This window comes from Peromyscus maniculatus, chromosome 14 (genome assembly GCF_049852395.1).
Source record: "Peromyscus maniculatus bairdii isolate BWxNUB_F1_BW_parent chromosome 14, HU_Pman_BW_mat_3.1, whole genome shotgun sequence".
Classification (NCBI taxonomy): domain Eukaryota; kingdom Metazoa; phylum Chordata; class Mammalia; order Rodentia; family Cricetidae; genus Peromyscus; species Peromyscus maniculatus.
Window position 1 is genome coordinate 53,462,031 of NC_134865.1, and position 23,370 is coordinate 53,485,400.

General features: G+C 45.5%; 1 protein-coding gene across 10 annotated transcripts in view; it reads left to right on the forward strand.

The window, feature by feature from the left end:
- Window positions 1–23,370, forward strand: part of Smoc1 (SPARC related modular calcium binding 1) — a 160,873-nt gene that overhangs the window by 90,479 nt on the left and 47,024 nt on the right. For all 10 annotated transcript variants that reach the window (XM_006973088.4, XM_042260855.2, XM_015991924.3 and 7 more), the window contains exons 4-5: window positions 17,892–17,991; window positions 20,022–20,069. In XM_006973088.4, coding sequence (XP_006973150.1) covers window positions 17,892–17,991; window positions 20,022–20,069 — 148 coding nt within the window. The remainder of the gene's footprint in view (window positions 1–17,891; window positions 17,992–20,021; window positions 20,070–23,370) is intronic.

Here is a 23,370-nt window from a genome sequence, read left to right on the forward strand (position 1 = left end):
TTTCTTTCTTTCTTTCTCTCTTTCTCTCTTTCTCTCTTTCTCTCTCTTTCTCTCTTTCTCTCTTTCTCTCTTTCTCTCTTTCTCTCTTTCTCTCTTTCTCTCTTTCTCTCTTTCTCTCTTTCTCTCTTTCTCTCTTTCTCTCTCTCTCTCTCTTCCTTCCTTCCTTCCTTCCTTCCTTCCTTCCTTCCTTCCTTCCTTCCTTCCTTCCTTCCTTCCTTCCTTCCTTCCCTCTCTCTCTCTCTCTCTCTCTCTCTCTCTCTCTCTCTCTCTCTCTCTCTCTCTCTCTCTCTCTCTTTCTTCCTTTCTCCCCTCCTTCATCCTTATATGCTTTTGGTACCAGGGCAATACTAGCTTTGTAAAAAGAGTTTAGCAGTGTTTCTTCCTTTCCAATTTTATGGAATAGTTTGAGAAGTATTGATGTTAGTTCTGTGAAGGTCTGGTAATATTCATCAGTGAATCCATCTGGGCCTGGGCTTCTTTAGTTGGGAGATTTTTCATTACTGCTCCAATCTCATTTCCTATTATAGATCTGTTGAAACTGCTCATCTCATCTTGGTTTCGTTTGGTTATTTAATAGATACCTAGAGATTAATCTGTTTCTTTTAGATTTTCCAGTTTAGTGGAATATGTTTTTAAGGTAAGAAGATCTAATGATTTCCTGAATTTCAATGGTATCTTTTGTAATAGTTCCCTTCTCATCTCTAATTTTATTAATTTGAGTTTTCTCTCTCTTCCTTTTGCTTAGTTTGGCTAAGAGTCTGTCAATGTTGTTTATATTGTCAGAGAATGAATTTTATTTCACTGAGTCTTTGAGTTTGTCTTGGCTATGTTTGTTTTCGTTTTGTTGACTGTTGCCATGATCTTAATGGTTTCTTTCTATCTTCTGCCTTTGGGGTTTGGGACACCTCTGTCCCACAACTGGAGGGAAGGTATTCCACATCTGGCACTGAGATTTCTATTTGTCAGCCTATGGCTTTTGGGATGAACAGAATCCTCTGTGTGGGGTAACTCCAATTAAAAATTTATTAATTACTATATTAGATACATATAATTATACATATAAAGCTTATAAAATAGGTTTCTGATTGGCTTTCTCAAACTTTCTTAGAGCTCATGCTTAAACCCCTCTTCCTTTTCCTTTCCTTTCCCATTTGTATCCCCTGTGCTATGTTATCTCCACTCCCTTAAGGTCTTCCTTCCCCTTATCCAGTGGTTCTCACCCTCCCTAATGCTGCGACCCTTGAATACAGTTCCTTGTGTTGTGGTGACTCCCAGTCACAAAATTATTTTGTTGCTACTTCATAACTGTAATTTTACCACTGTTATGAATTGTAATGTAAATATATGATATGCAGGATATGTGATATGTGACCCTTGTGGGGGTCATGACCCACAGGTTGGGAACTGCTGCTCTAGGTATAAAGAGGGTTTTTATGTATGCCTAAGGACTGAGTGGCCTTATCCAATGCCTGATTTCTTAATGTAGGTTCTTAGAGCTTTGAACTTTCCTCATGGGCTATTTGTATTATGTCCCATAGACTTTGGTATACTGTGGTTTCATTTTCATTTGATTCTAGGAATTTAAACATTTTCCTCTGGATTTCTTCAAAGACCCATTCCTCATTCAACAGGGTGTTGTTTAGTTTCTGTGAATTTGTGTATGCTCTAGGGTTGTGCTTGTTAGTAAGTCTTGCTTTGTGATCTATTTTAGAGCAAGCTCCATGGGCTGCCAAGAAAAGTGTGTGATCTCTAGTGTTCAGATGGAATGTTCCATAGATGTCTGCAAGTCCATTTAATCTATGATGTCATTTAATTAATATATTTCTTTTTTGTTATTGTTGAGAAGACCTGCCAATTGGAGAGAGTTGGGGTATTGAAGTCACCTACTACTACTGTGCTTGGATTAATTTGTGACTACATGTAATAGCATTTGTTTTATGAAATTGGGTATACTGTGTTCTGGACACAAGTGTTTAGAATTGCAATGCCCGCTTGATGGATGTCCCCTTAATTAGTGTGAAGTGACCTTTTCTTTTTAGTTTCTTTTTAAAGCCTATTTTTTTCAAATAGAAATAACACCTACCTGTTTCCTAAGGCCATTTACTTGAAATATCTTTTTCTGTTCTTCCACCCCAGCGTATTACCTGTCTTTTGTGGTAGGATCCATTTCTTGGAGACAGCAAGTAGATAATTCTCATTTTTAAAATCCCATCTACTAGTGTGCATGTATTGATGGGGGATTCAGACTATTAATATTCAGTATTATTACTTAATAGTGTGCATTAATTTTTTGTCATTTTGTCGATTTTGCAGTTTTGTTTGTTTGTTATTTTGCAGTGTTTGTTTTTTTACCTCTTTGTCCCTTGCTTAGCTATTATTCTAGTGTGGCTTCTTCTTTCCTGTGGCCTCACAGATGGGTTTGTTTTTCTCTCCACTCTTTTAAAAGAGTCAAGTATTTTATGTAGAGCTAGCTGAGCGCCATTAATTCCTTTAATCTACTTTTCTAATCATGGAAAACTTTTAATTTTTCTTCAGTTTTGACAGATAACTTTGCTGGGTATTGTAGACTGGGCTGGCTGTTGTCTTTAGAACTTGAGACACATCACTCCAAGCCCTTCTGTCCTTCACAGTCTCAGCTGAGTACTCTGGAGCTGTTCCCAGGGCCTCCTGTGTCGCTTGGTGCTTCTCTCTTACTGCGTTCTTTGTTCTGTGTACTTAGTGTTTTAATTATAATCTAATGAGGGGAGGGTCTTTTCTGGTCTTGCCTGTTTGGCGTCTTAAATGTCTCCCATATCTGGAGGGACATCTCTTTCCTCACTCTGGCAAATTTTGCTTGTGTTCTTGATTACCAGCTTATTTCCCCTTTGATTTCTCTGATGATAGTCATTATTTTGAGTTTTCTGCCCAGGATTTCATTCACCTCACTCTTACTATAAGCAATCACTATAGGGTTAGTAGTTTTTGGAAGAGTTGTGCTTCTTTGGCATTTTTTTGTGTTTCTTATGTTATTGTGTTGGGATTTACACATTTGGGGGTATTTCACTGTGTGATTTTTTTGTTTTGTTTTGTTTTTTTAATCAGCTATATTCTTTTTTTTTTTTTTTTTTTTTTTGTTCTTTGAGACAGGGTTTCTCTGTGTAGCTTTGTGCCTGTCCTGGATCTCACTCTGTAGCCCAGGCTGGCCTCAAACTCACAGAGATCCACCGGCCTCTGCCTCCTGAGTGCTGAGATTAAAGGCGTGCACCACCACCGTCCGGCTTAAATCAGCTATATTCTTTAAGCTGAAGTATTTGCAATGTTCAATTGGGACTTGGATTTGGTAGAATTGATAATGTAGCTCCAAAATAATTTCCTGAGTTCAGGAGCTCAAGGTGCCTGCTGTGAACTCTATGTTGTTCCCTAGATAGAATCATAACCGAGAGCAACCATAGTTGCTGCATATGTTGTAGTAGCCAACTAAGGATAGCGTGGAGTAGTCTCGGAGTTTAGTTAATGAGATTGGGGTTGGGATGGAAGTAAGATGAGTGACACTAGGGATTAAGGGTTGGATCAGCTTTGAAAAAAGAATAAGGTAAAGTAGGTAGGAGGAGAAAGTTGGGGTACTGTTAGGGTCTCCATTTTAGAGTTTGTTAGAGCTATGCGAGATTATATTAAGAAGTAAAATGAGGAGGATATAAAGATACAAGAAAGAAGATGAGATGTAGAGAAAAGAGGGGAAGTCTAAGAGATATGGGTGAATATACAGTAAAGAGTGCCTTGTGGTAGCCTGGGTGGAGAAACATCCTCAGCAGTCCTAAAACCTAACCGAACAACGAGCAGACAAAAACAAAAGCATCATGAGACACTTATGCAAGAGTGGAGATTAAATTATAGAAAATAAAAATAGGAAGACTTACCGAGCGGGTTGCTGCTCAGTGTAAGTAGTTGCAGGGTGAAGGTGCCAGGCCCTTCTCAGTGCTGTGTGAGTGAGAGAATGGGAGCAGCTGGTCTTTGTAGCCTGTGTGTTCTGTGCAGTTCTGTGGTGTCGGGAAAATTCCTTCTGGTAGTTCTGAATCTGTTTGTTCTGCTGTTATCGTTTGTTTATTTCTCTGTTTGTTTGTTTTTTTGAGTCAGGATCTTATGCAGCCCAGGCTGGACCTGGAACTGGCAATGTCCCTGAGGATGACATTGAATGGATGACCTGGCACTGCTGAACCTCTTGCATCCACATCAGGAGTGGTGTGCTGGGATTACAGGCATTCTCCATCACACCCATTTCATGAGGCCCTGGGGATCAGACTTAGGATGTAGACACGCTAGGCAAGAACTCCACCAGTTGAGCCACACACCCCGAGTCCAGAACATTTGCTCTTTAAGCCATTTAACACGAGCATCCCAAATTGCTTTCCATAAATATTCAGCAGGAATGTGGTGGTTAGTGGCAATTATCAGGTCTAGTTGCAAAGCTGTTTTTTTTTTTTTTTTTTTTTTTTTTATGTGTGTGTTGATTACATTTCTAATATCATTGAGCACGAAAACCTTGCATTATGTTGCTTCTAGGTGAAGTGATGTGTTATATTTCTCACCTTTGAGGTCCTTGTTCCAGGAACAATTTTTCTTGATAAGTTCTGGAGACTACTTTCCCCATTTCCCACTCATTCTAACTACCGCTCCTGCCATCGGTGCATATATAAGTAAGTGCGAATATTGACTTTTTCTGAAAACAGACGTCCCAGGAGTTATACTTTCTTCTCAGTGGTTGCTTTGTTCTGAAGTTGGAAATCCAAAGGGAAAAATCACGTGAATTTTTTTTGACAAACAGCAGGTTTCCTTGTGATTTCTTAAAACACCAGAAGATACAACACTTGAGGACCTAGAGGTTCTCTTCCTTGTTAGCACCCTCTGCCACTCCCACTGTGCACAGCATTCTTCCTAGAGACCTGTTGCAGGACCAGTTCATTCCAGAAGCACTTCACTTTATCATGTGGTCTCCCATCTTTCAGATTCTTAGAGCCTATTGGAGGTATCAGTCCATCACATGCCCTGTGAGCCTTTATTTACCTGGGTTGATTAAACACTGGCAGTCTGGAGTGATTAGCCTCCTTGTGGACAGGGTTTGTCTAATCTTAATTTTTAAAAGATGTGTATGAATATTTTGTTCACATGTATGTGTGTGCATCACATGCATGCCTGGTACCCTTAAAGGTCAGAAGAGAGTGTTGGATCCTTTGAGACCAAGGTTATGGCTGGATAAAAGCAGTCATTTGGGTGTTAGAAACCAAATCTGAGCTCTCGGAAAGAATAAGTGATCTTAATGGCTGAGTCATCTCTCCAGCCCTGATTTATCCACTCTTTGATGAGTCTAGAGGTCCTAAGAGTCTGGAGGCAATGTTTTTTTATCCTGATGTGCTGAAATCTTGCAAAGAGGAACCTTGAGGATTTCTCCTTGGATCATGTGTAGCAATGCTGTAGCTGCGTGGTGAGAACAGAGTGTGTCTGTAAGCTAGCTCTTTGAGTCTCTCTGACTCTCTCTCTCTCTCTGACTCTCTCTCTCTCTCTCTCTCTCTCTCTCTCTCTCTCTCTCTCTCTCTCTTTCTCCCTCCCTCCCTCTCTCCTTCCCTCCCTCCCTCCTTCCCTCCCACTGCTAAAAAAATTCAAATCTATTCTTTATTTCTAGATGGTATGAATGGTAAGTGGTCCTGGTATGTGGCAAGTTGTTGCTTTTCTTTTTGGTTAAATGTTCAATGAGCAAATTGTAATGGTTTTACTATGAACATTTATGGTTAAGGCCTCCAAGACTTGTTTTAAGTGTATTTTTTTTGTATTGCTCTTGTTCTAAGAAGCCAAATACTACACACAAATAATGTATACATCTGTATCATAGTTGCTGCTAAACAAATGTTAGTTGTCCCCCCACTTCAGCTCTCAGATTGATGAGTTGTCATTTAAGAGAGTTGGGCCAGTCTAGAGGTTGGCGAGGTGGTCTGTAGTCTCACTTCCTACTATTGTTCTTTAAGAAAAACCTCTATTGAGATACAATTTGCACACCATAAAACTTTCTCTTTGAAACACACAACTGAGTGATTTTTAGTGCATTCACAGGGTCCCACAACAATTGCCACCATCCAGTGCCAGAACATCTTCATCACCCAAGAAGAAACCCTGTGCCCATTAACAGCTACTCCCTGCCAGCACCCTCTCCTCAGCCCTTGACAGCTACTGATCTACCTTAGATTCCTACGATTAGCATATTCTGAACAATTCATATAATGTGTGGTCTTTGGAGACTGGTTTCTTTTAGCCAGTACATTGTCTTTAGGGTCCATTCATGTTGTAGCATGAGTTGGGTCTTCATTCCTTTTTATTATCTGGTAATAGTTGACCATGTGGCTGTACTCCATTTTCTTTATTTATTCAGCAGTACACGGACATTTGAAGAATTTTGACTTTTGGGAGGTTATATATAACAGTTGTGTACATTGGCATGCCTGTTTATGTGACATGTGCTTTTAGCAATCCTAGCACATACCTAAAAATAGAATTGTTGGGTCCTTCACTTCCTCTTGTTCATGCTGTTGAGGAATCACCAGGGTGTTTTCTATGGTGGCCAAACCATTTCACATCCCAGCACCAACACATGAGGAGCTCCACTTCTCCACTTCTTGGCCTGCACTTGACGCCCTCGCTCTCCCCTATGACTTGGTGTCTTATTATGCTCTTGATTTCCCCTAGTAACTAGTGCTGAGTCTCTTCAGTTATATATTTATATATATATAATGTCTGTTTGGTTCCTTTCCCCATTTCTCAGTCCAGTTGTCTTTTTAGTGCTGAGTTGTAAGAGTTATTTATACACTCTATGCATAAAACATATGTTTAATTGACCAACTTCCTCCCTCCCTCTTTTATTCCATTCCCCCCTTCCTTCCTTCCTTCTTTCCTACTTTCTTTCCTCTTCTGCCTATGCGTTTGTTGTGATAACTTTGAAGCCATTTCCTAATCCAAGGTAACAAAGATTTACTCTTCTGTTGTCCTCTACAAGTTTTATGACTTTGGCTCTTACATCTAGGTCTCTGATCTCTTCTAAGTTTGTGTGTGGGAGGTGGGATCCAGCCTCACTATTCTGCATAAGTGTGTTCACTAACCTCAGGATCACTTAGTGAAAAGACTGTTATTCTCTCTTCAGTTATCTTTGCGGTCATTGTCAAAAATCAGTTGACCAGAAACGCGAGGCCTTGTTTCTGGCTTCCGGCTTCTGTTTCGTTGATCTTCCTGTTTAGTGTTGTGCCAGCTGTAGTGACCTTTGAAACACTCTCCTTCCTTTGCAAGTGAGGGTGAGATGAGTGTTCTGCACCCTGTGTGGGCTTGATGCCCACTCCTCACCCCAGGCCAGTGCATCTAGGATGGGGGATGCTCTGACACTTGGAGCCTATGCTGTGGTCCAAGATCCTTCGGCAATACCAGTGTTCTTAGGTTAGTATTTCCAGGGAAGGGAAGCATCTGGGAAGAGAAGGGGGGTGGAGAGAGAGGTGCAAATTAGGGCAGGAGACACCAACCTTGAGACTTGTGATACCTTTTAAGAGATTTCAGTCTTAGTTAGCTAATTATTTCTTCTTTGAGTCTACCAGTAGGAATTTCTATTTAAATTAGAAAGTGTTTTGGTTACAGTGAACCTTGGTGCCTTTGAGGGACATTGTTCTGGCTAGTTTAATGTCAACCTGACACAAGCTAGTGTCATTTGGGAAGAGGGATGTCAATGAGAAAAATGTCCCTACACATTATTCTGTGGACAAATCTGTGGTTCACTTTCTTCACTGATGCTTGATGTCCAGCTCCCTAGCAGGCTGTGCAGCCCCTGAGCTGGTAGTTCTAGGAGCTGTAAGAAAGCAGGCCGAGCAAGCCGGAGTGCAGTCCAGTTAGCAGCACTCCTCTGTGGCATCTGCTGGAGTCCCTGACTCTAGGTTCCTGCCTTGAATTTCTACCCTGACTCTCCTCAGTGATGGAACGGGACCTGGGAGTTAGAAGTTGATTTTGGTCTTGGCATTTCATCACAGCAATAGAAACTAACTGAGACAGAGATATTGCAGCCTGTTCAGGTAGAACATGGGGCTTGTGGCGACTCCTCTCCCTACACTGGCATATACTCTTCTCACTAAGTTCATTAGTCCATGGAGATATGGGAAGATGCCGAGGGTGGCACTTTCCCGAGAAGCAGGCAGCAGCCAGCTTTCTGAAGGCAGTCTATCTTTCATCTTCATGTATGAAGTCTAGGTGGCACATAGCTTGTAGAGGGAAAGCCATCTAAGTTACACACCTAAGGGGGCAATGCATTAACATTTGTAAGTGGTGATGGGAACAGTGTTCTTGTGTAACAAGGGTTTGCCCAATCTTCCACACGGGGCAGAAGCCACCACCCTCATCTTTTCAGTAGAGAACTGGCATTCCTTATCACCTGTCAGAACAGGGTTATGCAGAGAGAGAGAGAGAGAGAGAGAGAGAGAGAGAGAGAGAGAGAGAGAGAGAGAGAGAGAGAGAGAGAGAGAGAGAGTCCAAGGAGATGGAGCATGCATTGTGCTGGAGTACTGTGTCCACTTGGTTCTGTGGGACCTGCCTGCCACAGCCTCTGCCCTGTCCTCATCGCCAAACCTGGCTGATCACCCACTAGAGAGCTGGGATGCATCCTCTTTCAGATTAGCAAGCAGACAGGGGTTGGGTGCTCTCTGTCTGGCGTCAGAGCTCCCCAGAGTTACTGGGGAGCTCTTTTCTATCTCTTGTCTATTGTGCAAGCAAAAGTAGGTAGCTCTGGGAGATATCTTCGGCTGCTCGTCTGTAGGGGGCTGGGCTTAGGAGCAAGAGAAAGGTGGAAGCTGCTTCTCTAGCCTTCCTCGTGCCTGTAGGGTAGCAGAGGCTCTGTGATGGGAGTCCTTAGTCGCTCTCTGCTTTTATTTCTTTTGCAGACAGCAGCAACTGTCATCAGTGACAGTACCATTTTCTTAGATTGCAGTTACACCGTGCCAGACTATACCTAACACAGTAACTTATACCATCCTCACTACAACCTGCGGGGCAGATGCTCTTACAGTCCTGCTTAGAGATGTGGAACCTGACACTCGGAGAAGCCACGTAGCTTGCTTAGGGTCAGACAGCCTGCAAGTGGCAGAGTCGGTCAGTGCTCCCACTGAAGCGGCCTGGCTCCAAGCACAACTCCACACTGCCTCCACAATGTTGCCAAACTAGGGCACACTCAAGAGCACAACCCAGGGAGGGAAAGCCATGAAATCATGTCATGTGAGGGATACTCATTGAAACCAGAGATGTGTAGTACAGAGGCGAGACGAATGAAGAATAAGAGGAAAAGAGATGGACGAAGTGATGTACAAGAGACATTGTCACATCTTTGTCTGTAAATGACAGTAGCCTTTGGTATAGCCCTAGAGGTGACCCAGAGGTGAGATCTCTCTCTCTCTCTCTCTCTCTCATGTGTATGTACTTATATCCATATGTATGAGTATTCTGACTCAAAAGAAAGGAGAACTTTTTGCAGGTTGAGAAATGCACAGACAGAGAGACAGACACAAAAGGCCTTAACTTCTCATCCTGGGACATTGGCAGACAGAGACCCCGTGCACATCCCACAGGAATACGGAGCTATCATCAGGGGCTGAGAAAGGGGGTTAAACTGATGACATCAGAGGAGTTAGATCTCAGCTCTTAGAACTTTGTGAGATAGCAGCTAACGTTCAGTGAGGTGGCTGGATACACACAGAGTAGGCCCATAGTCAGCACTCACTCAAGAGAGTTCTAGGTAAAGCCATCGTCTCTCACACACACTTACATACATTTAGGGATGTTTCCACTTTACTGTGAGCTCATATAAATGTCAAGACAAGCGACCCTCCAGATTGGGTAAACTTGCACAATGGAAGGGACTAGATTTTTTTTCTGTGTTAAAGTAGAAAAAGGTCAGAAAAACAGGTACCAAGTGGGAAGGTGGGAAAGTTTAATTGAAAGTCAAGTCAGCCATGAGGATAATGAAAGAGCTCTCACTTTTGCAGTTCACCTTTGACCAATCACCAGCCAGATGGTTCAGTTCTGGGCCTGAACAAAGCTCCTACACACGAGAGACTTTCTTCTTGGTTATTTTGGAAATGTGCAAGCATTTTTGATATTTCCCTGCTAAATGCAACAGAATTTAAACGAGTAAAAGGTATATATTGGCCATTTACAAAATGTGTGGGCCATTCTGGGCACCACACAGAGGAGCCAGATTAGGAAGTGTGAAGTTTCTTGGGTCCCTGAACTCCCAGTGCACTGTTTTAGAAAATGTTTTTGTATGTGTGCGGGAGAGATGTGTTCAAACTTTCTGGAAAATTCACCTAGAAAGATTCTTCATTGTGGAACAGGAAGAGCAGTCCCAACAGTTTCAACCAAGTGTCGGTTATAAATCCACACCCTTTCTAAGCAGCAAGAATTCTGGATCTTTTCAGATAAAGGAGACCACAGAGGTGTTTGTGTTGTCTTCTTTCCCTCCCTCCACCCCCCACCTCATGGCTCCATTCTGTTTATAGCCACCAGGCAGCAGTCCATCTTGATGGACACCTGCTGCAGGAATTTTTATTCCCTCAGCGACAAAATTTGTAATGCGTGTCGAGTTGCTCTCAAGTGGAGCGGCCTTCACAGGCCAGCCCTTTGTATTCATCTGGGAGCTCTCTGTCTATGATTTCCAGTACACAACTCCACTTCTGTCTATGGGACATACAGAATCCAAAGAAATCCCACTTTCCACAGAGATATTTGAAGATGGGCACCATTATATCTTGTGACATTAATCAACCAATAGTCCTGTTTGCTCTGGAAAAAGTCCTTAATTCCATCATCCATTTCCATGCTGTAGGGATTTATGTCTCTTCTCTCATGTCTTTTACTTCTGAATCCCATCTGCCATGCCCTTCTGATAAAGCACCCCACCCCCAAACTAGACCCAGGATTTCAGAAACTTGGGGGTGAGTGGAGGCTCTAACTTACGTCATGCAGGCAGCCTTGACATATCATCAAATTACTAAACATGTGGTCAACAATGACTCCCATATTTGGAAGGATTTGAAGTTAAGAATCATCCTCTCTGCTGCTTCTCTTAAATTCTGGTGGATGAGGTAAATACTCTGAAAGGGAAATTCCTCTTTCCCCAACAGATAATCCTCCCTGGGTTTGGCATAGAGTCAGAGACAATGTCTACAGCCAAGGAATAGCTGTGCTTTGAGACTGTAGTCTACATCTTTCTCATCAAGGGGAGGGAAAAGGACCACATCGACGTGAGCCGAGCACATACCCAACACCGACTCTGTGCTAGGTGCTTTATAGGTCCTGCTATATGGGGGAGGGGGCAGCTTTTGCCTTCTTGGCAACCTACTGGGCGGTGCCTTGTTTGCTAGGTGGAGCTCAGAGAGTAAAGTGTTAAGCAATTTGGACCAACAGGCAGATTAAAAGGAAAAGCAGTCATATTTTCACCGTCAAAAGTGAGTTGGAAATTTGCACACACTTTCTGTATTCAGTTCAACTATTTCTTAGTAGAAGACACTTGTATCCACCACAGCAATCACATCATCACAAGATGAGAACCCAATGATAACCTAATATCCAGAGTGTACAAAAGTAGGATTTGGGCTAAACAAAGGCATAAAGCCAAGGCCCATGGTTCATCACACTGCTCTGGCTGCTACTAATGCAGAGCAGGTTGCTAAGAACACTGGTGCCACAAAGATCCAATGGGCATCCCGTGGTTTAAGACGCTTAGGAATCGCTACCAACATGATCTTCCTCGTACAGAAGAATTATCCACCAAGTTAAGACTAAGGAGGAATTGTACAGCGGCAAAGTCTCCTGACTCAGTTTATCTCAATATTTCACAAGTCACTTGACCAGAGAGTACCTTTGTCTCTGACAGTTCTTATTCACATTCCGCAGTAGCCACGTTCATCACTGTCCCCGCAAGGCAGGAGGACAGGCACTGGCAGCGACCTCCTGTCTTTGCTGGAGGCAGAAGCAAGTGGGCATGCTCCCAGAGGGAGTGGGTACAGGTTTCCCAGGGATGTGGGTGTGTTAGGAAACAGGGCAGGAAGACCCCAAACAGCAAAGGCTCCTCTGGATGGTGAGGTCCTACCCTCCTGAGAAGGTTCCAAAGAAAGGGCTGGTGGCCAGCGGGTATGTGTGTTGGCTAGTTTTATGTCAACTTGACACAAGCTATCTGAGAAGAAGGAGCCTCAATGAGAAAACATCTCTGTAAGGTTGGGCCGTAGGCAGGCCCACAGAGTGTTTTCTCAAATAGTGATTGATAGGGGAGGGCACAGTCTGTTGTGGATAGTGTCAGCCTTGGGCATGTGGTCCTGGGTTCTATAAGAAAGCTACCTAAGCAAGCCACGAGGAGCAAGCCAGTAAGCAGTGCTCTTCCATGGCCACTGCATCAGCTCCTGCCTCCAGGTTCCTACTTAGTTTGAGTCCTCCCTTGGCTTCCCTCATGGACTGTGGCTTGGGATATGTAAACCAAATAAACCCTTTCCTCCCCAAGTTGCTTTTGGTCATAGTGTTTCATCACAGCAACAGTAACCCTAACTTAGACCTCATGGAAGCCCCAAGGTATTACCCAACCTCCATAAAATTCCTCTCATTCATACTGGAGGGAAACGTTCCTGCCCAGCCATCCTCCGTGTGAGAATAATCATCCCTGTCTGCCTCCCTGCCCAAAGAACAAGGCAAAAAGACTCAGGTCCCTCAGACATCACCATCCGTAAACACCTCATTTATCCTTCTCCCCCTAGATTGAAGTAGGGATGGGGACCACACATCTTTATCCTTGAGCCTCTCTGTATCCTCACTTGTAAAATGTTTGGGTTAGATTGGTGAACTCTAAAGGTTTTTCCAGTTCTGTGGTTTCTGAAATGTTATGAAGACTGGAATATCAGGATTCTAGTTTCCTGGGCTGTTACTAACTAGTTGCAAAATTTACATAAATAATTCTCCCATGAAGGACTTTTCAAAGAGAGTCACTCTGAGGCCCAAATGAGATAATGCAGAGTCCACGGGGGACTGAGGAGCTATTGTCAAAGTAGAAGGTGGTGTTTTTCATTTGAGGCCTGGCACCCGTGGGTGACGGTTGCCATCTGCCTCTCTTTTTTCTCTCCACACTCTCCTCCCACTTGTCCCCGGGAGTTGGTGTTTTCTCTACCCACCGGTCACTCATTTACCTTTGCTGGAAATGCTGGCCTCCCACATTCTCACTGGGTGGTCAGGAGTTGGACTCATGTTGATGATTAGCAGGCTTAAAATAATTTCAGATTTGTCTTAATTTGGATGGAGGTTGAACTGCAATATACCCCTGGCCCGTTTATGTAAAAGGATATTTTTTTGCCAATGATATTAAAGCATATGAGTCAGAGATGGAACTTATTTATCTAGGAGCACCGTGTCTTAAAGCAGCTGGAGGAACACCAGTTATATCCAGCAGGACCGTGGCAGTAGAGGCAGAGAGTATCCTTCTTTCGGATGGTGTGCACTGTCTCCACAGGAGGACCCTCCAGTTGACACCTCAGCCTCTGCAGGATGCTCTAGAGTGGGATGGGGGCCTTTTTCCTGACTTTTATCTACTTGTGGGGCTGGGACAGCCCTGAGTTTTGACAAATGACAGGATATTAGAAATGGCCACTTGCCTTGTCAACTCCTCTTGGCCTGGCCATATAATTCGTTAAAGGCCAGGACTTGGTCCATTAGAGATTCTCAAGAGTATTAGTTACTAAGTTAAACGACACATTTGCAAGGGGAGCTAAACCAGGCACACTCTGCTCAGATTGTGTCTAGCTAACTCATCGGTTCCGTGGAACTTGTATCTGACTGCTTCTCTGCCAGGAGCTGTGTTTCTCTGGACCAGGATTCTAACTTCCTGGGCTGTTACTAAATATTGAAAAATTTGCATAAATAATTCTCCTATCAAGGACTTGCCAAGAGAGTGACTGAATGCGTCACAACAACTATTTCTATATAAAATAAACTTCCTTCGCCGCCCAAACTTTCTCAAACTTTGCTGATTTCAGACCCTTCATTTTCCACAGGCTGGTCAGAGTGCGCTCTTTGGTTCTCATCAGTTTGGTTCTGGCCTTTTAAAATGAACAGGTGGTTTGCATATATACATTAAACATAGGAATAATGTTTAAGTGTTTTTGTTAATAATGTTAATAAATAAACTTTTGTTAATAATGTTAATAATGTTAAGCTAAGTGTTTTTGTCTTTCCATGTCTATGTGTGCAACATGTATGCCTGTTTGCGTGTGTGTGTGTGTGTGTGTGTGTGTGTGTGTGTGTGTGTGTGTAGATTTGATGTTGATGTTGGGAGTCTTCTTTGGTCACGTCTCCATTTTATTCCCTGAATCAGAGTCTCTCACCTGAACCCAGAGTTCACTGATACAACTAGTCTAGGTAGCCAGCCGGTTTGCCCTGGAATTCCCTGGGTCTGCTTTCAGAGTGCTTGGAATACGGGCGGGCCGCCCTCTCCGCTATGGACATGAGTGTTGGGGCTCAGAACTCTGGTTTCCACGTTTGCTGCTTACATGGGAAGCTCTTTAACCACGCAGCCTGAAACAGCAAAGTTCCACGGGTCCTTACCTGCTGATACCCGCGCTTTATTCGTGTTACCTCATCAGCTCTCCCAACAACCAAGACGGGCGTTATTACTGTTATCCCCCCTTTTAAAATCAATGCAGCTGTTATCTGAGGCCGAGACAGATGGACTAGCTGCAAGCTGCCTCCCCGTAGCTTCTTTCCTGCAAACATCATTAAAAAACACCGCTAATAATAATAATAATAATAATAATAATAATAATAATAATAATAATCTCTCAGTTTGAATCGTTGGGTTCCTTTAGCAAAGAGTTCTTGCTTAGCCACCCCAGCAACTCCCCCAATCTGAGACCCCACTGGAGTCCCTGTGCTTTCTTCTGCTCCCTCCTGCCTCTTCCTTTTAACACAGCTGGGTGGGTCAGGCATGCCCAAGGCCTCAAAGGAACGGGGCAGCAATTCCTCATTTGGTTTCAGTTTTATGGAATTTGGAAGCAGCTCCCAGAATGAAGATTTTTTTTTTTTTTGAGTCTTTTCCTTGTAGTGTGGTTGGAAGAAAAAGCTGAGGACCCTGGGGAGAAAGGAGTTGTGTTTGGTTCTGTGGGCCTGGCAAGGGGGCTGGCTGGCTGGCTGTGCCCATGTGCACACAGGGAGACAATGGACATACTGAGTGAGAATGTGGCCCGTGGACCCTTGGGCCCCAAGGTCAGATTGTGTCCCCTGAAGCAAAGCTCTGGGCTTTGCCTTTATTCATGTGTTCCGTTCTGCCCTGGTCACCTTAGGCAGAACTCTGTGTATACCCTGGGAAAGGGGATCTCAAACAGCTTGGTTCTCTGGCGCGTGCTGGACCTTGATGTCCCTGCTGCAGCATGCCACACAGCCTTGGATGTCGCCTGGTGCACAGTCGTCCTGTGAGAGCCTCAGCAGTGGGCTTCCAGGGTTTAGGAGTGAGTCAGCATGGCAACTCAGCCCTTGGGACAGTTCCCCAGAGGTGACTATTGGCCAAAGTGGAGAAAGCAGCCAGCCAGATCCCATTAGGCCCATTTAAATGCTGCCTCTGGATAGGAATGAGCTCTAGGAAGCATCCCCTGCAGGGCTTATGTGATCTGCAGGTGAAGCCAAGTTTCCAGAGGCGCTTTCCGCCCACACCTATGGAGGTTACTAGAGGAGGTCTGGCCTGTGGGGAGACACTTGGCAGGTGGTGTTGGTATAACCGAGAACAAAATCACTGCTATGACCACTCCATACCAGCCCTCACCACATGCCAGGTGTTAGACTACCTCACCAGGGCCCTCCAGCTTAGACAGTTATTATCCACAGTAGATAGAGGAGGCTCAAAGAACTAGTAATGCGCCTTATCTGTAACTGGCTAGACTAGGATTCAATCCCTGGCCTGTCTTGATTTCTTTCTATCCCAACATTAACCGCATTGGGAAGCAGTGCTGCCAAGCCTGGGATGTTGATGGTGGGTGAGCATCTTGGGTGTCACTGTGTTAGAAGGTGAAGAAGGAGCAGAGTGTGGCTCGGGCTCTGGGCACTGGTGTCCCTGCAGAGATATGAGCCAGTGCTCCCTTTGACAGCAACCATGTTACTGGTAGGAATAAGAGACTGTTTTATTCTACCCTGATATCTATGGACAGACTCAGGGTGAAACAACTTGCCTTGGGGGGGAATGACAGTGTTTGATACCCACACAAGAGTACAATACTTTCCATAGCCTTTTTTGCCTTCGTGATAACTTCTGGCTCCCACCCAGGCTGTCAGATTGCTCTTTTCACTGTCTCTTTCTACATCTCTCTGCTCAATTTGTATGCAGTTACTGCCTGGCCTCAATTCCAATATGTCCTTGATCCCAAGAGGCACATTTTTTTTCACACTCTAATATCTTTGCCATTGGCACACATCTTGTCATTGAGATATACACTTAATGCGGTATGGCTTTTTAAATTAATGTTGCATTTTAGAGTCGATGGGAGACCAAGAATGGAGGAAATATGAGAATCCATGCTTTCATTCAACCCATCAGTCACCTGCAATAGATGTCAGCATCATACTAGATTCTGGGGACTCTGAAATAATTACTTCGCCATCCTTGAAGTTATAATCTAGAGTGGTCAGATGGACCTGCCCGATCAACAACAGCTCAAGCTCTCTAGCCTGCCGTGGGAAGGGTTCTGAATTTGGAGAAGGGTTTGGAGAAACTGAGACTGGCTTTGAGGAGAAGGTGTATCATGAAGGGGAGCAGAAGGATTAAGAGAAGGTTGGGAATAGGTGGCCTGGGATGGTTGGTGGATAAACCGAATGGTTGGGGCCAACAAAGGCTCAGAACCAAGAGAAATGAGGCTGTGCTTGGGAACATCAAAGGGCCCCCTATGGCCAAAGTGGAGGATGTTTGTGGAGCCTTGGGTGTAAAAACGACACCAGGAGGATGGGCAGGGACAGATTGTTGGGGACCTTTAAGTATCATGGAAATTAGTTTAATCTTTATCTTGAGTCCAAAAGCAAACCATTGAAGAGTTTTACACAAGGCAGTCTGTCTTGATAGGTGTTTAGTAATTCTGCAGGGAAAACAGATGGGAAGAGGGCAGTGGGTAGGATGGGAGAAGGTGGGCAAGGCAACAGCTACTGGAGGAGAAAAAAAGCTACTCTGGAAGATTAAAAGAAAGCCTCACTTTAATTAACCATTCCCAGACAGCCAGCTCTGATCCTGCAGGCTTGAAGACCACCCTGTGGTCCAGCTGGGCTTCTAGAAGAAGATCCTGCAGGCCCAAGGGGGCTCTGGCCTTGTCTCAGGAGAGCTGCGTTCTCACCAGGCAGGCTTATGTGGCTTATGTCACTATGTTGCTTATGAGAAAAGCTTAGCATTTGTCTCTACTTGTTCAAGAAGGGTCCTGTCAATCCCTAGCGGTGACATTTCCACAGATACTTGCTGAATTAGTTCACAGCTCAGGCTGTTTTGCAGTTGAATGGGAGCATGTGCCAGCTCTGGGGGAAAAGTACAGGTATTGGGGTAATACATCACAGGGTAACCACAGTGGGCCTTTCCCCATAGGCTCTCAGATGTTCAGTGTTTGGAATCCTAAGAGAGAAGCAGGTAATCGCTGTAGTGGTACACAGGGGTCATAAAGCAAGTGTGACGTCGATGCTGGGTTCACCTGACTGCTCTACCTGTGAGAGGCGTCCTGGGACAGATGTGGGAGTGGGAGGTGGAAGGAGATTTTCTGATGTCCAGATGCCTAGAGAAGGGACGAGGGATGATTGAATGTGACCCGAGACTTACGATTCTCCTCCTTGTCCACTTCTCTGAACAGGTGCAGTGCCATACTTACACGGGGTACTGCTGGTGTGTCACCCCAGATGGGAAGCCCATCAGTGGCTCTTCTGTGCAGAATAAAACTCCTGTATGTTCAGGTACCGTAGGAAAGGGTGGGAGGAATGAAAAGTGTTGGAGAGAGACTTGCTGGCTGGGCTCTGAATCTTACAGGCAAACCTTTAAAGGGTGGTGTGGCAAACGAACCCTTTTCCAGGTCAGAAGGGTTCCACTCTACACTTGCTCCGTAGTCAGCTTGGTGAAGAGTGTCCATCAGTGACTGCATATGCGTATGAGTTTATGTTTCTGGTCTGTGCTCTATTCCTAAGCATTGGTTACACACAGTCCCTTAGAGGTGAGATGGCATACATCTAGGATTTTGAGTGGGCCTTAAAGTGCATTATTGGTATTGATTTTAAAGGTGCATGAGAGTTCAACACCAAAGGCTTCAATGATTGATTAGTGATGTCTGTCCCGGACACTGGCAAGGAGAGTATTAGCTTCTCTTGCACATCTTTGCCATCCTTGAGTATTGTAACAAACAACAACGGAAGGTTCTTTTAACAGTGAACCGTATGTCTGGCTGGTCCTCTGTAGTGCCTGGGAGATTAAAGAGACTCCAAGTGTCAACGCTTCTCCTTAAATATTCTGACTAGTAGGTACTAGATCTGGAATGGACCTGAAATCCTTTGTTTTTATGAAGCTTTTCTGATAATTAGACAAGTTTGATAATGATCCATTGGGTTTTTATCCAGAGCAAAGTTTGCTTTTCTACTCCCAACTTTGTAGGCTTACGGAGTTTGCCATTAGGTCAGTTTTGTGGGATTGTGGGGTATGGGTTCACACAAGCCCCATGTTTTCCCCTCATTAGTAACTCCCTTAAGGTCTCCCTCAAAACAGCCAGTCTCAACCCATCCACTGTGTATAGGGGTTGCATTTTTACTTATTCCCAATTTTCAGTGCAAGCAGAAAAATAAAATGTTATGCTAAAACCTGCTTTCAAAGGTCTTCAGTCTTTGCTAACTTTTCCCTGGTTTTTAAATTTGTTCTCTCTCTCTCTCTCTCTCTCTCTCTCTCTCTCTCTCTCTCTCTCTCTCTCTCTCTCAAAAGGAAAGTAAGTGGCATGGGTCATAAGAATGTATGTAAGAATGTATGTTAGGGATCAAAACTTACGGGCCAAAAGGGAAGTTTACTTTATTTGTGGTTTACACAGAAACTAGAAACCTTAATTGGGTTAGGGTGAGGAGGGGCAGGACTTGGCCCTCCTTGCAAATGACCTGGAACACTTCATTTAAAGCAAACAAATGCATTAGACACAAGTCCCCTGCAGGATAAGATAACAGAATCCTGAGAGAACTAATGTATAGAGAAGGAGTATAATGTGGATTAGGAAAGTTTTCTCTTGTGGGCAGGATCTCCACAGAGGTCTTTCTATGGAGTAGGTTTTTCCCTGCACATGTGGCATTGGGCTTTAAGGAGAAGGCAGGTGCCACAGAGCCAGGTCTAGATGATGGGTTCATGTGGCATCCCAGAAGAGATGGGCAAATGTTTGTCCAGCATGCAGGTTGCCCCCTCCTTGAAGAACAGGCTGTGTCTAGAAAATTGTTTCCATGCCTCAGACTGTTTGGCCCATTCAGTACAATTGGGCCAACAATTTTCTACTTAACGCAGACGGAAAATCACCGATTTCCTGCCCTGACCAGCAAGGGATGTCAATCATTGCGTTTTCAATAAGAAGGGGTTTCTTTTCAGTTGGCCCTGGTGACTGGATATGGGTCAGAGCATGGAGCTGGTGAGAAGAGGGGGCGCAGGGGTGTATGAGCGGGGGACAAATATTAGAATGTTTGAGTTACATGGATGTGGAGTTTTATAAAAACCTCGTCAAGATTGGTTCCAGGGAACCTGGAAATCATAGTTCATCTCAAAACAGTCTGGGTTATCAGTGACATTGATGTTAAACAAACTCCACTCGACATGCATGTGCACACCAACTTTGTATATAATATCCCCGCTGTGTATACAATACATATATACATGACCATGTACTTATAACATCAGGCTCTGCCGAGTGTTTGATGGAAACCAACCACAGTATGATCTGAATGTTGTGCTTCTGTCTCTCTTGCCCAAGGTCCAGTCACTGACAAGCCCCTGAGCCAGGATAATTCAGAAAGAAGAGGTGAGTGGAGTTTTATGCCTCCTCTGCACGCTTGCTTTGAAAGCTAGTGTGAGTAGGGGTGCTTAGCTGAGAGAGAGGGAGCCTGGGGTGAAAACTAAGCATGCTTCATGTTTCCAGTTTCCTGAAGCACTAGATGGGAGGATGGCCCAGACAGTGGTGATGACCCAGCTGTCATTGTTTCTGAGGAAAGAGCGAAAGTGTGGGGCACAGAGTTGGGTAGGGACCCTATGTGAGCCCCGTGGATCTGTCTCTGCTCTCTGGGAAGTTCAGTTGGCCAACTACCAACACATCTAGTGTTTACTCCAAGAGGAGGATCAAGGTAGGGTACTCACGTCTACCCTTGGCCCTACCTGTTTGTAGACTCATTTGAGTGTCCTCCCCTGCCATTTCCCTTGAGAGTGTGTTCTAGTGCGTCTAGAGTCCCTGCTTGAAGGCCAGGCTGACGTCATAGTATGTGGCCAGTGCCATGGCCCTGACAATCTCAGCCATGTTGTTTTGATACCCAGAGGGCGGTGGCGTGCACACAGGGGTGGAGGAGAGGCATGTCCCATGAGTGTCTGCTGCCAGGCCTTGTCACCCACCACACATGGTTTGTGTGATACTTACCATTTGGCTTCCATAGCAAGCGGAAGGTTTTGATTCTTTTGTTTAAACCTAGAACAACACTAAACAGCAGATTAAACACTACTATTACAAGTCAAGAGGCAGACGACAGACAGTCAGACAGAGACTGTGGTAGAGAGGGTAACGCTTTCTATTTTAAACTTCTAATGACAATTTTGTCCCCTCCTTTTAACAAAAGACCCACATTGTTTTTTCTAGTCTGCTTCTCCTATTTTTACATAGCTGGTATTTGTCTGAGGACTGTTTAGTGGACCCTGGCATGCAGTGCTGGTCCCTGCAGTGTGCTGCCTACTCTTTCCGGCTTGGAAGACAGGCTGAGACCTAGGGCACACCACTGCTGGCTCCTGGGACAGCACACACAGTGACCAACCTGGAAAGCAGCTAGCTAGCCATTTTGTCACACGCACAGGTGTGGCCGAGCTTCCCTCTACCTCAGGCTGAACCCGAGGCTTCCCATCTCACCTTGGCTCTGGAAACTGCATGCTCCTAAGAGTCCCCAGTGGGGAGGGTACTGTGAGTCAGCGTAAGGTTCACTGTGGGCTACCCACACAGCCACATGGAGACCGGGGCAGCCGCTGGGTTCTGCCACCGCACTGAGGATGGGGGTGGAGGATCAGAGAAGCTGTTTTCCTGAGATGTGGTCCTCAGTGGAAGGTGGTATCACCACTGTCTAAAAGAGTGGGCCCGCAGGTGGGTGGCTTCTCTTCCCCTGAAGAAGGCAGGTGGGAAGAAGGGAGCAGATACCTTTCCAGGTCCTTCCCAGAGTTGAGGACGCAACCAGGAATGCTATGACAGGAGAGTAGAGGTGAGGGCAGGCAGGGGTGTCCTCTGTAGAGGTCTGAAGTCACCGGGGCTGTCGGTGGCATGTGCCTGGAGGGTTTGGGAATAGGATCTGCGTTCATTCTGCTCACGATGGGATGAGGAGCGTCAGGAGCCTCACCTTTGCTTCTGAGGACCTCTTGGCAGGGAAAAACTGTTGGACGGTCATGTATAACTGACCACCCATCAAAACTGATCCTTCCCATGAGAAGGAATGGGGGGTGCGAGGTGCTTATAAAGCATGCTGTCCAGAAAGGCTGGCCGGGAGATTTGCATTCTTTTCTGGATAGCAAAGCATTCTCCTAGCTGCTGTAGCCTTGTGCCTAATGGGTAACAATGCTGGATAGATCATGCTCACCCTGGCTCCTCTTGAGCCAGCTGGAAGAGGGCAGGTGGACTGCAGATGGGGTTTCAGTAGATAGCAGTGAGCACCATTTGTCCCCTCTTAGACCAAGGTCAGCCAGCCCATCTGGAGGCGGGATCAGGAGCCTGACTCCTGCAGGGTAATACAAAGAATGAAGCCTCCCCCTAAGGTAGTGTCTCTCAACCTTCCTAATGCCGCGACAGGTCCTCCTGTCGTGGTGACCCCCAACCATAAAGTTATTTCGTTGCTGCTTCATAACTGTCATTTTGTTATGAACGGTAATGTAAATATCTGATATACAGGGTATCTGATATGTGACCACCACCCCCCCACAAAGGGGTCACACCCCACGGGTTGAGAATTACTGCCCTAGTGGGAGAAGTTACTGTCAGCTCCCAGCTCTTTGCTTTCTTGCTGTGGTGGCCGGCTTATTCCTCTGGCAGGGTTCCCTGGAGGCAAAGGACAGGGGCGAGTGGTGGGTGGTGTGTGTTTGGTCTCACTCTCCCCTGGAGATCTGAACTCTGCCCAGGGGTCTCATTTTCCCTCCACTTGGAGGATCAGTTTAGGTAACAGGTCCTCTTTTCTTTGTCTGCCATAGGCATAGAGAGAAGGCATGCTTGGGCCACCTGTAGGAAAGGCCACTTGAAGTCACACCTGCCTGGGAAGCCAGAGTTTGAAGGGGGACAGAGTGTGAGAGGGCATTGGTAATATCCTGTGTCGGACCTGCCGAGTTCCTCTTTCAGCTTCACTTAGGAGAGGAATGTGCTCTGGAGGGCAGCAGGTGGGGCCACACAAAGGCCCCTTGTCTGAGCTCATGCCCACATGTGGCTTCTCCCAGAAGGCATCTCTCTAGAGTTGGGGCTTGCCAGCCAAATGATGTTGGCCTGGCCCCTGGGAGTGCAAGGAGTATGGTTGGAAAGGAGGCGTGACTATAGGTCTGTGGGTGTGAGGGGTGCGGGTGCAAGGCAGGGATGGGAACCCAGCTTCTCTCTTCCCCTAACCCTTCTTGCCTTCTTGACTATGCCCCACGGATGGGCCGGGAAGGATCAGTTCTCTCTGCCTGGAAGGAATGAAAAGATGTATTGTGCGGACCGACCGCTCCGAGTCTGGTCGCCAGCCAGGAATTAGGCCTTGGAAGGAGAGAGGCAAAGTGCAGGGAGCTGGGGGTGGAAGACCAGAGAGATAGCATGAGGGAGGGAGGGAGGGAGGGCAGGCAGCAGCAGGTCACTGCTGCTTGGCCAGGCTGGGGGGTCCGGGTTCACAGGTGTGGGGCCCCAGGGAAGGAGTGGGGGAGGGGGGCATGTTATCTTCCCCAGATGCACGTGCTCAAGGAAGGGAGGAGGGTCACAACTTCAGGCTCTAGACTTAATCCCCTGGAATGTCCTCTCTTCCCTCTGTTCTTTGTGCCCCTTGCGTTTAACGGACTCCTTTATGGGCACATGTGTGGTAATTAACACATGCAGGGTAGGTCCTGGGCCATGTGTTTGAGTTTCA